Raw genomic sequence first — 17,786 nt, 5'->3', positions numbered from 1 at the left:
TTTTCAAAGTAGTGACGATATATGTTTCTTCGGTTTGTACTTTTAATGCATGCGAGGTAGTTTGGTTTCAGAGCACACAATTCGTGAAGTACCAGAGATTACTACCTAACAGTACGAGCAGTATCAGAAGATTCCAGGTTCGAATCCTGGCAGGATCGCCATGCGATGTGGGAAGTAATTGAAACGGCTAGTTACCTTTACGACGTTTATTACAATGCTATATATGGGTGGATACAGCTCTTATATACTAATATCATAGACTAATGATACATAGAGAGTGTAGTGTGTGTACTACACCTCACCCACACACGTGTATTTGTCTACTATATAAGCTGTCACTTAGGTTATTTGAGGGAATATAACTCTATACTCCGAGATAGTTGTTTCATTCAACGTCCCACATCACATGGCGACCCTGCCAGTGCGGCCTTGTGCTGCACTAGCGGCGCGCCGCGCCGCGCCATTGCAACCAAGGCCAAGGATATAATTAAAAAATATATATTGAAGGACACTTTATGGATTATAATATTTATAATACTTCAGTGTGGACTATTGAAATTTATATTTTCGGTGAATTTAATTGGTGAAACTTTCTCATTTAAAAAAAAAAGTTATAAAAATCGGTGACTTCGGACGCATTACCTACCAGTGTAAATTCAGTGTTCAATTCCGGACGAGAAATGAAGTTCGTAGACTTCGTTAAGAGGTGATGTTAACAAAACTTTTTTGATGATAAGTACGAACTTATCATACGAATGTGAACGTAAGTGATATAAACTGGCTCAATTTAAACACAGTGAAATAAGGGATAAAAGGATGGTATGCAGCAGGGGTTGTTGGTGTCGTGATGTCGCTGGACGCAGATGCTGGCACAGCCAGTATATTCCGGCATGGCCAGCACAGGATGGATTGCTCATGGCCTTATCTCAGGTCCTGGGCAGGCGGTAGCGAGGACAATACAACGTCAATGTGGAAAAGTGTGTATTAAAAGTAAAATAGTGAACAATTTGTGTCTTATATGTAAAGGACATCGAATTATGTCTAATATTTTGTGTTTTGTTTTAAGTATTTACTAAGTTTTGTTAGGTAAGTAATATAATCAAGAATAGTTACAAAAAATGTACGAATTAGGCAGTGGATTCAGATTTTTTTTAAGTGACCCATATAAAATTCCGTTTTATAACGAAATTAATGTAATGTGTGTGTTAAAAGAAAACTTTTTAAATTTGTTGATTTGATATACAAGAACAATTATAGGGACATACTTTCATTCTTTATGCATTATGGCGCATGACGGCGGCGCGTGTACTCCTTTTATGGATCGGCAGGCGCCGTCTGTTATTTCAGCTCACATTACATAGTTGTCAGGTCATAGATTAGTTAAAGTATATTAGTAATACAATTAAATGTCAAAGTAATCGATAGGTACGTTTCAGATTTAAACATATTGAAGTATGTCAAAATATATAGTTTACTTAAAATAAATAACTTAATGTTATTTTTACGTGTTTTTTACGAATAAGCAAGTTGTTTTTGTATCGGACTAGACTTTTTTTACACGGTTCTGACAAAATATAAAAAAAAAAATATGAATAAATATTGAGCTTATTGACAACACTTTTATATAAAAGCGAGATATTGTAAAGGTCGGAATTTTTTTGTGAGAAGTACAGGTAAGTGCTAAAGAGTTAACGTTGGTTTTAAATGAATGATTTTGAAAGGTTTGGAAAGTGAAATAATGATTCGTTTGGTCTTAAAATGGAATGGAAAACAAAAATATTTAAGTTTTTCTAAGGACACCTGGCCTGATCAACTAGGAGTTGCGGAAAATCTTATATGTTGATGTTTTCGTGGTGTAGAATTGCGTGATTGGGGTTTGAACGTTTTGATTTTGTAAGAATGAAATGTAAAAGAAATTGAATGAAATAAAATATACCTCTACCCATCGCAACAACGATGACCCGAGAGAAGGTGTTGTGCGACTAGGTTAACAAGGGTACGCCAGGGTACAAGGCAGGCTAGGGAATCCTTGGAGATCTGATCATGATTCGGTCGAGTACCAATCGTGAAGACTCCTTGGACACATGGAAGGTTATTATGTAAGGAAGTGTTAAAAGAACTGCCTGTATGAGAAATATATTGTATGTGTGCGCGCTTAAAAAAATATCCTTGTACCCTAAGCAAATAAATATGTTGTTATTGATAGGTCGGCCGACCACGAATGCAAGCGTTGCGTACCCTTGACCCTTGATTTAAGCATTGAGTAAGTATTACTTCGTATAGAGGAGCTATAGCAAACAACGAACGTGTCACAGCCTGTAAGCTGAAGGCGGGGCGAGGGGGCGGGGTGTGAACAAATGGCCTGCTTCCGTAACGTCGCAAGCGCTACGATTTTACTCGGCGCTTACGACCTATCGGTCGCAATGATGAGCCCTGCATAGAGTGCATAGATTAGAAGTCGTAGTATAGAAGTGACATGGGTTTACATGGGCATTTTTTTAATTTATGACTCTCAATTAGCGTGAGTTGTTAACAAAAAACATAAATCGCTGTTAGTTTTGTAACGACAATCAAGCTTGAAATCTGTATTTAAAACTAAACTTTTTTCACGTTCTGAATTTAGATTATAGCTTAGTACAATTTACATAATTAAAACAAAAACGATGTTTTTATTGAAATTTCATGCTTAATTATCGTTGCAAAACTGACAGCGATTTAACTTTTTTTTAACAACTCTGTGAGTCCCAATTTTTTTAAATGCCTACATATAAAGCTGCATACGGACTGAGCGTACATGTGTACACGTAGCCGCAACTGGATATTAGTTATTTATGTGACATTTGCATAATGGTAGGCATTAAAACATGAGTGTTGTTTTTGTTGTGTTAAAAAGATAACATGAGTGTTTTAACGCCTAATTATGTGTAGTCGCATACATAACTTTATCTACATCCATGTATGTATGGGCGCGGGTTTATCGTCCCATAGAAAATTGTATTTCGCGCGTTTTTATACTCTCATATTTTGCTTGACCGTCTACCTACCCAAATTCATTCAGATAGGTTAGGTACTGCACTTACATTTACATACTCACATGAAATTCGACACGCGTATTGAGAATCTGTTATAGACCGACATGTCGGAAAACTGTGCAATTCTGACAATAATAATTAAATAACCTTTTTTGCGTCGCTAAATATATATAATTTAATGTATGATAGGAAACTTGAACTAACTTGCGATATTGTCACGTCTGCTTTTGTTGCATTTTTTACTCTTTGGTTTCAACGAAACATGGCCGCCGCAACATGGCGCTTCGCCATGAGTTTATATTGATACATTTTTTTAAAAGTAAGCGTGCTTAAACAAAATTGCAGTAAACCTACGTATGAAAAGTCACTCCTTGGCTTTTGTTAGATTTTCCTGAGCAGTTTGTACAGTACCTAACTACACATGACGGCATTATTTAGACGAAATATTTTTCATTGCGATACGTCAATCTACCACAGCCGTTCGGCACAGACTAAGCGCGTTTGTGCCGATCGGCTCTAAGTGTTGTTACACAAAATCAAGTTGAGGTGCCCTCTCTAGTTAACATAATTACTCAAAGGATTTAAGTGAAGCATTGAAGATGCCACTTTATGACGATATTTAATGTTGAATAAAATTAATATAATACATGTACTCTTAACTATAGACGCGTCATACTAAAATACAAATGTAAAACAATGAATGCAAGTTACAAATAACTTAAATAATATCAAATATAATAAATGGTACCAAGGACAAAAACATGTATTGTAATACATACTTGACATGCGACTCGTGTATTGACGAATGCACTACGGCATTTAAAAATGTGATTATTACTAATTAGAGAGTATACATTTAGTTATGTAGTAAATAAACTTGTCTTATCGTGTTAACTTGTAAGTTGAAATTGTTTGTTTTTCTAATTACGGTTGTGTAAATTACATATATTATTTTTACACGAATATGTGTACGAATAAATAGCTATATAAAAATCCTTTGTTTCAACTTTATAACTGTAGCTATATTATTATTGTTTTGTTTTATTTCGTCAAAAAAAAACACAGTGCTTTATAAAATTGTAAAAATCTTTAAACTGGATCTGAAACTAAATGCAATTTTTTTTTTCTCTGAAAAAAAAAACTGGTTTTTCTTTTTGTGTTGGTATATTTTTGGTTAATATTAAACAAATTCTTTATATTATAGACTATTTTACTTTGTTAAACACTATTTTTATATCGTAGTTATCTTTGGATCCAATTATACTCTTATAACGAATGTATCAAAGTATAATTATTTTACCCACAGAAATGAATATACACTAGAAGAAGCAAATGTATCTACTTCGCGTGTCCGAACTCAGTGGCAGCCACTGAGATGGCCATTTCTAATGACAGTCCACATACGTCAGCTGTTGCAGCCGCACGTAAGAAAAAAAATACAAAATGCCTCATTGCATGATAATTAACTGCACCAGCCCAAATATTTCCAGCGCACAAAAACAAAAACATATTTCCCATCACACGTAAGTAATTTTTAAATAATATTGTGCGTTAATTCATTTTTAATCATTTTTTCCGTATTTTTATTTATGCGTCCAAGGATGTACCTAAGTAACTATAGAATTACGTTACAAACCGGCGTTTACATTGCATTGCCGCGTTTGCTTTAAGCGTTTGATCGACCATGTGTGTTAAAGAGATGATGAATATGAGACTAGCGATACTCTCGCGTATCGCTTCGACTTCGTAGTACAGCCCATTTCTCATTCGTCCGTCAAATTTAGCGACTAGTGTTGTTCGTTCTACAATAAATATCAATAATCGTTTGTAATCGATAATCGAACAGACGAATGATAATAGTACATTGTGCAACAAGGGGAGGAAGTTGAATATTACTAACGAGAGTAAGTTAAATCGCGACGGCTTGCCGGAGCGATTTAAAGACTCGAGTTAGTAATATTCATACTCCCCGAGTTACACACAATGTTTTTCATCACACTCGCAATATAAAAAATATGTAAATAGATGTAAAAAAGTTAAGTACGGTACTAGAAATTTCATTATTCCCTTGGGAGAACGATTTTTCTATAACTCACGCTCCGCCTGCATACAATAGCACATTTAAAGTGCGGGTGTGATGAAAACACTATTGTCTATTACAAAACACAATTTAGTAGTTATTAATAAAAATATACTCGTGTTCTAATTTTAATAAAATAGTTACGTATTTGTTTTACAAGGAGCAAAGTTGTTGTTTAACCGCACGTGCCAATATTGATACTCGAGCAAGCGAAACATTCCAATATTAAACCGCGAAGTGGTGGTTCGAGAAGTGGAATCTTGAGCGTTGTGAGGGTTTCAAGGCACGAAGGTTGAACAAACTTTGCCACCGAGTAAAACACAATTTTTTTTTCACTACACCAACACGAATTGAATCGAATTACTCACTATGAAATATCAAACTACTTAAATAAAATCCATCAATTTATTCAATATGTATGATTCAAAATTATCATTCTGCTTGCTTGCTTACAAAGTTAAAACTGATACTGTATAGGTACCTAACCTATACTGTAAACATATAGGAAAAGTATAAGATAAAACCGCTTTTCGACTAAATAAATGTATTTCTGAAATTTAATTCAAAAATTATTCAATCACTCCGTTGAAAATCATTCGTCTGTCAGAAAATCGATACCATTCATGTTAATCGATTTGCGATTTTTATGTTATCTGAATTGATTATGTCTCTTACTATGCGTTTCAATGGTAACAATCTTTCTTGTTTCTATAAAATGTCAACAAATATATTTAAAATACTTACTTGATATTAATATTACGCGAAGGTATCCAAAAGCGTGGACAGAATGAAACCGCTTAATAGCGTGACGTGAGCGTGACCTCCCTCTTTGAATCTTTTTGTCATACTACTCGATTTTTGGGATAGTTTGCAGGGGAGCGGGGAGTGAGCGAGCGAGCCCACAGATATAAAATCTATGTGTACGAGAGAGACGGCTGCATTGTTGCGGGGCGGAGGGGCATTGGTGTCTTTGAATCGTTTAGGTTTTCCCATCACTAAATGCCGACCGTGACGTCTCAGTGACAGCTAAAAAGTCGGCACGCTTGGTTCCCATACAAATAGTGCTATTTACTTCATCTACTGAATATCTAAATCTGTGATTTTACCAAAAAAAAAATGATTAACTTTTGAAAACTTATTTTAATCATTTTTTTTTCATCAAGAAGGGAGGTGTAGTGTGTGTACTACACTACACCTCACCCACACACGTGTATTTGTCTACTATATAAGCTGTCACTTAGGTTATTAATACATGTAATAAGGCATAATACTTACACTACAAGGTAGTACTAGAATTTTATTATAATAGGTACTTTCTAAAGTTTCTAACACTCGATCTTGACTCGATCTAGGTCACACTTTTTCAAAGAGATCTTTAATTTTTTCTTTTTTTATTTCTGTGTCGTAATATGTGGATGAACCCTAATAATCTTCCTTCCTAACTTTATAAGTACCTAATCTCATTTCATGACAGTAAGTGAGAAAATAACTGATAAAAAAACAAACAAATGCTTAGTCACTAAATATAGCACATTGAGAATATTTATAAATAAATAATAAATAAACCTAAAGCATCTTAGGTGGGTACATATAGCCTATAGTCCTTATACCTAATACAAGTACTGATACTGAACCAGTGACAGCACTTATAAAACTATTCAAGAAAAAAAAATGGATTCGAAACTAACCCCCTTATTAATAAATGAATTCACTAAAGTTATCAAGCCGATAAAGTTCGTTTGTCCCTTTCCGATGTATTGGTGTGATAGAAAGGGACAAAAGAACTTTATCGGCTTGATAACTTTAGTGAAAGTTTATGAATAAGGGGGTAACTGTCTAAATACAGTTGAACTAGCGAGTGGTCGGGTGGTCTAGTGGTAAGAAGGTTAGCCGCGTAAGCTTAAGACCGGAGTTTTATTCCCAGCTCGGCCACCGCCACCGGTGGACTTGTTTTTTTTAACATAAAATAACCCTACATGTGACTTAAAAGCGGACTTATCGCCTGTAGGCAGCTTTCCAGCGGTCTTCTCCCATTTCTGTAAAAAAAATATTGTAAGACATTTTTGACTGAAAAGTCACCAGCAGAGGTAATTTATAGCAAAGAAGATCGAGTATTATAGAGAGTTACTGTCAAATTAAAATGTGTAATCACAGTGCATAGACTGCCATCTCTCGATACAGGCTTAAACCTTTTGGACCTCAGTTTTGACAATTTGGCCCATATTCTTAGCTTGATATGTGTTAAAATGTCAAACATTAATATTAGCGCCATCTAGCCGAGCGTACCCAAAGGTGTAGGCCATCTAGGCCACCGTACCTTTTCTTTATGGTTCTGGGGTACGTTTTTTTCATAGAATTTATCCGTCTATACGGAGTTACATGTCTTTGTTCATAGTAATAGCAACCCTGTACTGACAGAGCCTGTAAAAGAGTTGAAAATAATAGGGGCGCTACCGTCTATGTAAACCGCTTTGCATGTGGCAACTATTTTGACACTTCTGTATGAGAAAACTAAGGGCCGGTTGCATCAAACCGTCTGTCACCGTTAAAGCGTTCGTTAAATTTTATTGTATGGGAAGATTGGGAAGTTCCATAGACGTCTGCTGCGTGACGACGATGTCTGTTAAATGTGGTTGATGCAACTGGCCCTAAGTGTTGCTATGATAAAAAAAATAGCTCCATTTCTACTCTTTTTTGCCAAGGTGTACTTAGCTATACTATACATACAATAGTAGTAATTAATATAAACGAGCTTTTCAATGCTTACCACCTCGCCAAATACGGTACTTCATTGAAAAGCTATGTCTCCATTACATTTCGATTTTATAAAATATTTTTTGAAATAGTAGCAAAATGACGACAACAACGTACAAGGTGAAATCTGCGATTTCTTTTTTGTAGCAGATAGCACCTTGTACGTTTGTGGGTAAGGTGCAATTTTCTGAAAAAAATAATTGCAGATTGCATCCTATACGTTATTGTCGTCATTTATTTAATACTTTTTTTAATTGTTATGACTTATGTTTCAACAGCATGCAACATGCATTTTATCTTACGCAAAAAGAAATCAGTTATAAATTGTGACGTTTTGATGTAAAAAGTACCCCATTGTAGCTCATTATAATTACGTGCCCGTATCTCTATAAGTCTATAAGAATTCCTGATAAGCGGCATTATGGTAGGTAAGGTACCTTTTGGTTGAGAACGGCACAATTAAACACTACGAGAGTATGTTTGAGGCTCATAGTCCCTTTTGAAAATGTACAGTTGGTATTAAATACAAACAAAAAAAAATAGGTCCAATGCTCTCTTTCAAAGCGTATGTTAGTATAGTACACAGACCAACCCCTATAGACATCCATTACAAGACGACTCGCGGTCGCCGGCCTTCCTAGTATTTGCACTGATATAAGCGCGGGCGCTCGCCGTGCCCGATCAGTAGCGACCAAGTAACAGACCCGAAAGCAGCGCGTGTTTTTCGCAGTAAAAAAATTGAAAAAGGGTATTTTGATGTCTTAAAGATGTAGTGTGAAATGGTGTGGAAAGGTAACAAGAAGCTCAAATTTAAAAACAGACGTCATTACATTCCACATAAAAGTCATATTTATAATTTATTCAGAGCCGGCATAGGTCAACTTACATTGGCCAATTACGCGTCAGTAGAGGGACAGTCCCTTTCATCTGGCGCGACTGCCCGCCGTCCTTGAAACGGCCAATCACAGCGCGCTTAATACATTCCCCGCCCGCTCCTCGCACCCCTGGCACTGGTGACTCGTGTCGCGAACAAAATATACAAGAATGCTACTCTATAGGAGGTTCTCTGTGGTATAGTATGATATGAACTTTATAAGTCCGTGCAAGATTGCAGTCCGATATGTAGGTTAGTAAGTCCGTGCAACATTGCGAGTCATATCACTCGTCACTACTTTTAAAAAATCTCGTATCTCATGCTTCTCCTCAAAGTTAAAACGCAGTAAGTCTATATGCATTCCATACATACTTACTACAATTTTCTTTTCATTGACAGACGAAGATACAAGTTTTTTTTAAAGTAGTGACGATATGTAGTTCTGACGGAGCATAAAAGCACTTGAAAAGCACTTGAAAGAACAGGAACAGCCAGCATCAATTGGTGAAGCTGAGTTATGCCAATATAACTTTTAAGGCCGCGGACTTGACAACAGACAGCGGGGTGACAAAGCCATAGCCAAGAAAGGCACATAGGCCTTTCAAAAACAGCGGTTTCCAGGTTCAGAAAATTTCTGATGAATAACATCAATAACATGGCTCTGAGGCAAAAAAAGTTTGAAGATCCCTGCTTCAGCACATGCCTTTCCCCTTGCCTTTTGTCATCGTACATATCAACTGTCCGTCTACTCCCACTAGCCTCACCCGCGACGAACGTTCGGAGTGACCAGCGGTAGTTCAGGCGTTAATATCGTCAATGGATTTGGTCAGCCCCGCTTTCCGCTATCGCTCAGTTCCCAGCCTTCGTGTATTTTAAAATGGTCTATGACTTTCAGGGCATTTTGATCACTAAATAGAATCCATAATATTGTGTCGCTTAACTTCACGTTGATTATCTTTCAGATCATATTATATTCTTTATATATTAAACCATAAGGTAGAATGGATTTACAAAGGTTTGAAGTTAAGCGACACAATTCCAATTGTGTTTTGATGCTGACTGTACAAGATGACGTACTTTTACTGTTGTGGTGACCATCCCCGACTCCAGTCTGCTTGCAATTAAAAATATAAATTTGTTATAAATATATCTGATTTTTAAAAGAAACGGTACAGAACTTAAAATAGGTACGACTAAATCAAGATTTGTCCTAAAACTGGAGCTGTTTCAGTATTGGAGCATTCCATGAAATAGTCTACCGTTGTCCCATCGAAACGCGAATTTTCTGCAAAATGGCGGGTGTAAGAGTAGGTATCTTTTTCTAAAGTAATGTGCAGAATTATGCACAAAAACACTATCGCCTGCATTACACGTCAAAAAAAATTGCCACACACGAAATATAATGCGTTTGTACGGGACAATCAATGGAATGCTTCAATACATTCCCTCTAGTTATAATTTACAATACGATTGACTAACTATTACAATAATTCTCATAATAGATGATGGTTAAAGGTCGAAATTGTCGAAAAGGCCTCCGGAGATATGATATGATCATTACAATAATTTATATTAAGTAACAACACAGCTGTGAATACAGACAAAGTGTCAAAATATGTATACAGAACTTTATTGCCTGTACAGGTGTGTAATTGTGTATACATATTTTTGACACTTTGTCTGTATTCACAGCTGTGTTGCTGACTGTACGATTAAGATCTGTAAACGATTCGGGTTTTATATCTATCTTGCTCGTACTTATGCGATCCCGATAAGTGCCAAAGCCGAAGGGTAAAAGCCGAATCGTGAACTGATTTTAATCGCACTGTAGGTCTATTACCAGGGCCCGTTACTTTCACGCCGATGACATAAATTTGACGTCACGCTGTATATAGGATGATTCAAGAGTTTTATTTAATAATTATATTCCATATTTTTCAATTAAAGGAAAAATGGAAAAATTCACACCTCCGGCAGGACTTGAACCTGTGACCTTTGGCCTTGCCGCAGCCATACTTTAACCCTTAAGGCCAAAGGTCGCAGGTTAAGTCCTACCGGAGGTGTGAATTTTTCCATTTTTCCTTTAATTTAAAATTATGTAATATCGCTCGCAGACGTTTCTGCATGATAAAAAAACAAATTTAATCATTATTCATCAATCATTTTAATCATGATTTCAAAACTAATCTATTCATACGTGAAATAATTAATACCTACTTGATGCATGAAAAGTAAATCAAATTATTTGTTTATTTTTTATACATACATTTTATTACATTGTTTTGTTACTATATTTCAATCAGGGATCGGAACCCGTTCCCAAATACCATTTGATATCGTTCTTAAACCGTTACCTATAAATTTTGTTCAATGGGAACAAAATAATTTCGGTTACGGTTCTTATATCGTTCCCTAAACGAACGGTTCATTATAAATTTTGTTCAGTGGGAACAAAATAATTTCGGTTTCGGTTCTTATTTCGTTCCCTCAAAGAACAGTTCCTTACAGTAACGTTTAAATGAACGAACAGAATTTTAGCGTTCCTAAAACCAATATTATTTCGTTCCGAGCCGCGCGGGAGTAGGTATAGCGACTGTAGCGAGCGCCGGAGCCGAGCGTTTTCGCCGACGCACGAGCCGCCTTTCGCTGTCTCTTTTTCACAGGAAGTTCATGTATATTTCTGTTTCGGTTAGCCGGCCGGCCGCGGCCGGCAATGAAGGTGAAGGTAGGTTGTTTGTTTTGTTTACTTCATTTACTTGAGTTGCAACTTTCGGCGTATAAACAGCGAACGTGCAGTGATAGTGTATGCTTGATATTGAAACTATTAGGATAGGAAGAAACAGCATAGAATATACACCATGTATAAAGGGCGGCAAATTTTAAAATTGTAGGGCTCACCGGCCAATTGTCTTCATAAAACCTGTCTACTTAAAGTTTCACGTTAACGGAATCATTAAAGGATTAAGACGATACAGGAGGCAAGCACGAATTCAGATTTTTAGGTCTTTATCGCCGTCGCGTTGACGGGGGCGGAACCCACAGAGAGGCCCTGTATAGTAAAGTTGTGTGTGCGCGTGGCGCACGCACACAGACGCGTACGCCGGCGGCGCAAGTACTCGCGCTCGAGCCGACCGGCGCCCGCAATCGCTCTCTATAGTCTCTATCTATATTTCTCTAGTTTTGGACTTCTGATTTGCGTATAGTTTTGGACTCCGTGAAGTATACTCGTACTGATTTGAATAGAATGCAAATTTGTCATATTTTAGGTATTCTAAATATTATTCCTTACCTTATACATAATGTAATTATCTTAAAAGGAATCATGATACCGAAATAAAGTTATTCGGTATGTAAAAAACTAAAGCCTTTTCGATGTCAAAAAGAAAGTTTAAAATAATTTTGTGATAAAGTAAATATTTTCTGAAAGGATTGGGTTATACCTAGGGATTGCAATAATATAAAATCCGGATTTCCGGATTATTTTTAGGGCAAAATCCGAACTCCGGATTAAATCCGGATTTTTTTAGTAACTAAAGCCTGACAAGTTTTTATTTGACCCTGGAAGAGTGTCGCTACAAATCGTTTTCATATGGCAATAATGTGCCGACGTCATGTATAATCGGGACAGAGAGTACTGGGTTTCGTTTCGCGTTAATATTTGTAGAAAATTAAAGCATGGTTTTAGAGAATGACAATTTAATAAGCTAGGTTTGAAGACTTGCTACTTCCACACAGCCTAAAATTCATGAAGCTTGTGCCTGTATCGAAGTCGTCGATGTTTATTTTCTTCTTACGTGGGACCTTGTTTTGTACTGGTGGCGATGATGAAACGGCCTCCTTATTTCTTTAAATATTTTTCACGGCAGAGCTAAATACAGACACCATAAATAAGAACAAAAAATATATTAAGCTAAATCGAAACCAACTAATCATTGCATGAGAACATTATTAGGGTGCCTGCCCCCCCTACACGTAAAGTGGGGAGAGATTTTTTTTTCATTTCAACCCTGACGTGTGATATACCTATTGTTGGATAGGTATTAAAAAATGAATAGGGGTTTACTACTAACATTTTTTGATATTGTTAATTTTTTCGGAAATAATCGCTCGGAAATGTATGGGACATTTCAGAGGTAAACTTTTGTATGGGCTTTGTCAGTCCCGGTATCTATCGTCCTTGATATTAGGCAACTACTGAAATAATATTTGTGTGCTCTAATTCAATGTGCACCTCTAACGACTCTTACGCAGTGGCCATTGAGGCCAATCAATTAAAGGTGAGGAAACAGTCTCAGCTGTTGCCATTAGATTTGGTGAAAATAACATTGATCGCGTTGGATATGGTAAGTATGGTTAAGAAACTAAAGCCTGACCAGAAATATAAATAACTATTGTCAGGCAGGAGTGCGCTGTTATTCTGATGTATGGAGTGACAGTTCAGTATAGTATGATGACTATGAAGAAAATAGTTTTAATGAAATTCCGCTACATGGCGCGTAGTCATATATTTCTGGTCATGCTTTACATGTGTATAAAATAAAACAAAACTTATGAATCTTATGATATAATCTTTCCAGTAATTGCCTATGGGAAAATAACATTGTAGTTACCACTGGTAACAACTTAGTGGTAACTCTGACTAGTGGAATAACCCTTATTTTATAACGATATTTCACTAACGAATGTACCAAAATATGATTGACTTTTACACTGAAGCTATAATTATGATAGAGTACACATAATCTTGATACACATTTAATAATATTTTTCTATTTTATTTTCGAGATCTTCTAAACAAGCCCGTAAATTCTCTTCGGGAACTTGTTCTAACTTTTTCTTATTACGCTTGCATGAACAAGGGCACATCGCGTCCGGTTCCGGTTCACTATAAATGGATTGCATGGGTTGTGCTCTCTCAAGGACTGCATCTTGGTCCTTAAAAACATTTAAAAACATATCACTATTACAAATTCACACAGATTAAGTAACACACATATTTATACAAATTAGTGCAGATTATATTTTATACAGCTTTCTCACACTATAAGCACTTACATCCAACTCAAGGTCATCAGAATCGCTTGGATATGGGGTAGTTTTTTCTCTATATATATTTTTTTGAAGGCTAGATCTTCATCATCTATGTCAAAGCTTTTATCTGCAATAAAAATATCTTATTTATTTTGCATAAGTACTTACATTTCTAGAAAATTATTACAATAAGTTACAAGCTTTTGAGAATTGGGCCCTTGGTGTATCTACATGGAATACACAACTGTAGTTGGCGAGTTTATTAGTGTCTACACTGTCTACAGACGACCAAACCGACCAAGGTCCAACAAGTACGGGATTGTAAGAGCGGGAGAGCTACGTCAACCGGGGTGGCTTTAGGAAAATTTGGGGTTACTTTGATGGTATTTGAACGGCTTTAAAATTAACATCATTCATTATTTACTGAAACTGTTCATGTAATTAGTAGATAGATAATAGATCAATAAATATTCTTGTAAATCTACCATAGAAAATCGCGAATTTACTTACAGTATGACTTTAAAACTAAATTTTCAAAGTCACCCCTGCGTTTTAAAGCCACCCCGGTTGACCGTATAAGGCTTTCTCATTTTTTTACAAATAACTGCGTCCCTAATTGACATATGTCGGTACGGTCGCCTGTAAGTACCTACTTTAGGAGTGACACCGAATAGGGCTTGTATTGTAATCCGGATATATCCGCTGATTTTGAAATTCGGATAATTTGCACGTTAAAATCCGGATAAAACGAATAATTCGAATATTGTGAATGACAGAAATACCATTGCAATTTTTAAGAAGCTCATTTGGAAAACAAATTTTAAAGTAAAATTAACACATTTACGATATTAAAGCGATTTATATCAAAAATTACTCCTTGAGTGGCACTACTACCTTATTTAATAATAGTCATACTAGTTATGAAAAGAAAGCTGCACTTTTGGATGGAAGCAAGTCGCTTTGCATGGTGATAGTAGACATCATAGTAAACGATTTTTTCCGAGGATATCGAAATTTCATCCCTTAGGAAGCCGAGCGTAGCGAGGTGTTTTATGAAAATTAAAAAAATTATATCTTTTTATTGTATCGTCCGATTTTGACAAAACGTATCTCAAATGAAAGGTATTAATTTGTGTAATTTAAAAAAAAATACAAAGAAAAAAAATTTAAAATAAAAGTAAGAAAAAAATAAAAAAAAGTAATTTTCCGTCTCGCACTGAATAACTTCAAAGAATGACAGACAAAATGTACAATGTCGATATACAATTTTTTTTAATCGAAGACAGATAAATTTTTAGTTGAAAACTGAAGACCGCATCGAAATCAGATCAGCATTTTTTAAGATACAAGTTGCCAAAGTTGGGAAAGATCGCTTTATATGGCCACTTTGAAATTCCTTTGCCAGAAAGTCAGAAATAATAATTATGTTTTTCGGACACAGAAAAATACATAGTAACAGTACACATCAAAATAAAATTAAAAATTCCGAGGATATTATAATTTCATCCCTTAGAACGACGAGCGTAGCGAGGTCGGTTACGAAAACCGAAAAAAAAATCTCATTTTTTTGTACGTCGTCCGATTTTGACAAAACATGTTTCATTTGAAAGGTATTACTTTATGTAACTTAGACATCATAATAAACAATTTTTTACGAGGATATAAAAAAATCATCCCTTGGAAAGCCGAGCGTAGCGATGTCTGTTACGAAAAACAAAAAAAAGGCAGTTTTTTTTATTGGATCGTCTTTGTAAGGGTTTCTAAGGAATTAAATTTTTATATCCTTGTAAAAAAATGTTTATAATGATGTCTATTACCTATGCATACTTTTAACTGTAAGAAAAATATAATGTTTCTGACTTTCTGGCTAAGGAATTTATATTATAACTATTATAAGCGACCATATAAACAAACTAAGCCAACTTTGACAACTTGCATCTTAAAAACTACTGATTCGATTTCGATTCGGTTTTTAGTTTATAATCATGCATTTATTTGTCTTTAATTTAAAAAAATCATATATCGAAATTATATAAAAATTTTACCTTCCAATAAAATTTGTATTATTTTGCCTGGTATATCCGAGGTCTTTATAGAGAGAGTACGTCGTAGACGTCGCATCGGACCGATAGATGGCGCCATCGTTCGTTGTAAGTCGCTCCGGCGTCTCACCGCCGCGATGTTGGTAGTCCCGTTTTTCCCCACCTGCAACACAAGGCCCCCCGCGCCCCGACTCGCCACCAGCCACCCCCATTGTTGAGGAGAAGTGCCGACGGTATATTAAGCCTACCAGGAAGGCATCACTCAGACCTCGGATATACCAGGCAAAATAATACAAATTTTATTGGAAGGTAAAATTTTTATATTATTTGTGCCGTTTGTATATCCGAGGTCTTTATAGAGACCTGTTTATTATCTCCTGGTGGCGAGTCAGCTGGCGCGCAAGCCTTTGGTAGCCCTATTGGCATAGCATAGAAGAATAAGTGAATCAGTTGAACCGATTTGACAGATGTATCAGTCGAAATAGCCTTCGATCCGCGAATATCTCGGTGCCAGAAACGCATAAAGAGATTTTCGTGATGACGTTTAGCTTTAGTCAGCGAATAGTTAGAGAAATGACATTATTATACATCGCAGATCAAAACCAAAAAAAAAAAAGATGTAGGCGAGGCTGACTTGAACAAGATACAAAAACCTTAGATACACTATTATTATTAACAGACACGTTATTTTATCAGGTTATAAACCCAATTTCAGACACAAAGTGTGGAAATTAACTGTAAAAGTAGTGTAACTATCTGTACTGTAGCAGGGTAACGTAATTGATACTGCTTTTGTCAACCCTTCGTAAAAATTATCTAAATCAATATTAGCTTTGATATGACTATTTAAAGTCCAACGTCTTACGTCCATATCAAACACAGAAAAAGGTCATCACTCACGTGCCCAAGGGCTATTTGTTACAATACTGGTATTTTCGATCAGACTATTTCGCGTCAAGCGAGCGCGGTTGCAAGCGAGACTCCTGAACTCTGAACTCTTTTTAGTGAGGGCATTTGAGGATACCGATCGCTCGGTAAGACTAGCCTAGAAGATGAAAAGTACGAGCGCTGTCGATTGCTACTACACTGGACGGAGGTATCAGTCGATTTCTTTAAGTCAGTCATTGACTCTTAGGGTAATCCATTACCTAATCCAAAACCCGATGCGACGGATTTCTACTTCGTGCAATGAAGGTCGACAGAGTAGACTGAGAGGTGGAGACGTCAGTGTCGCATCGCTGGTGGTTGCTGAACACGTCGTGGTAGCAGGTCAAGGGGTGAATTTAACACCGCCACACATGCGCGCTTTAAGAGCGTAGGCGGAGCGCAATAATGGCGGTGCACCGCACTAACGCTGGCGTTGCGCCCAGTGGGCGCTAGCGGGAACGAACGAGCGCTGATAGCGAGCGCAACGCGCGCGGGACGCGAGCGGAATGCACGCGCATTCAGCGCGCTGATAGCGGAATGCGCTTTATGTGTGGCGGACGCTTAATACGTACCGTTGTACGGCGTAATGCAGGGCTCTCGCAGACGAAGAGGTACGATGACGGGCGAAGCAGAAGAAGGCGAGGTCACCGAAGGTCACTTACTTGGCTCCCAGGGGGTGCATACTGACCTCGTACGACAGTCTGTTGGAGTCAGCAGTTACTGTCGTAGTTACTCGTAACAGAAGAGATGTAGTCCTGCCATCGTACAGCATAACATAACATACAACTGAACTGTGCATAGCATATAGTGCTATGCGAACCTTAAGCCGGCTGCATGTCACTTCAGTCGCCAGCGCCACCGCCTGTTGAAGATTATTCTCCATCGGAAGAGCTTTACTTCGTACAATGTTCCGATTATTGAAGGTCTTATCGGGCTGCAGATGCAAGCAAAACAGGGGCGATTGGCCTACAGCTATCGGCAGCTGTACGAGGTAATGCTGGAAACTGCAGCGGTGCAACCTTCCTCTGTAGACCACGAAAGTTGTG

At 36.9% G+C, this 17,786-nt stretch overlaps 1 protein-coding gene across 3 annotated transcripts in view; it reads right to left on the bottom strand.

The window, feature by feature from the left end:
- Positions 1 to 6,218: 6,218 nt before the first annotated feature.
- Positions 6,219 to 17,786, bottom strand: part of LOC125236482 (CDC50 family protein chat-1-like) — a 33,874-nt gene continuing 22,306 nt past the window's right edge. For 2 of the 3 annotated variants that reach the window (XM_048143301.1, XM_048143302.1), the window contains one exon: positions 6,220 to 7,148. In XM_048143301.1, the coding sequence (XP_047999258.1) occupies positions 7,108 to 7,148 (41 nt within the window). In that variant the 3' untranslated portion in view covers positions 6,220 to 7,107. Of the gene's footprint in view, positions 7,149 to 9,817; positions 9,852 to 17,786 lie in introns of all 3 variants that reach the window. The other variant, XM_048143303.1, reaches the window with a different exon arrangement.

This window comes from Leguminivora glycinivorella, chromosome 19 (genome assembly GCF_023078275.1).
Source record: "Leguminivora glycinivorella isolate SPB_JAAS2020 chromosome 19, LegGlyc_1.1, whole genome shotgun sequence".
Lineage (NCBI taxonomy): Eukaryota > Metazoa > Arthropoda > Insecta > Lepidoptera > Tortricidae > Leguminivora > Leguminivora glycinivorella.
The sequence above is the reverse complement of the archived record's forward strand: the minus strand, read 5'-3'. Positions and strand labels throughout refer to the sequence as shown.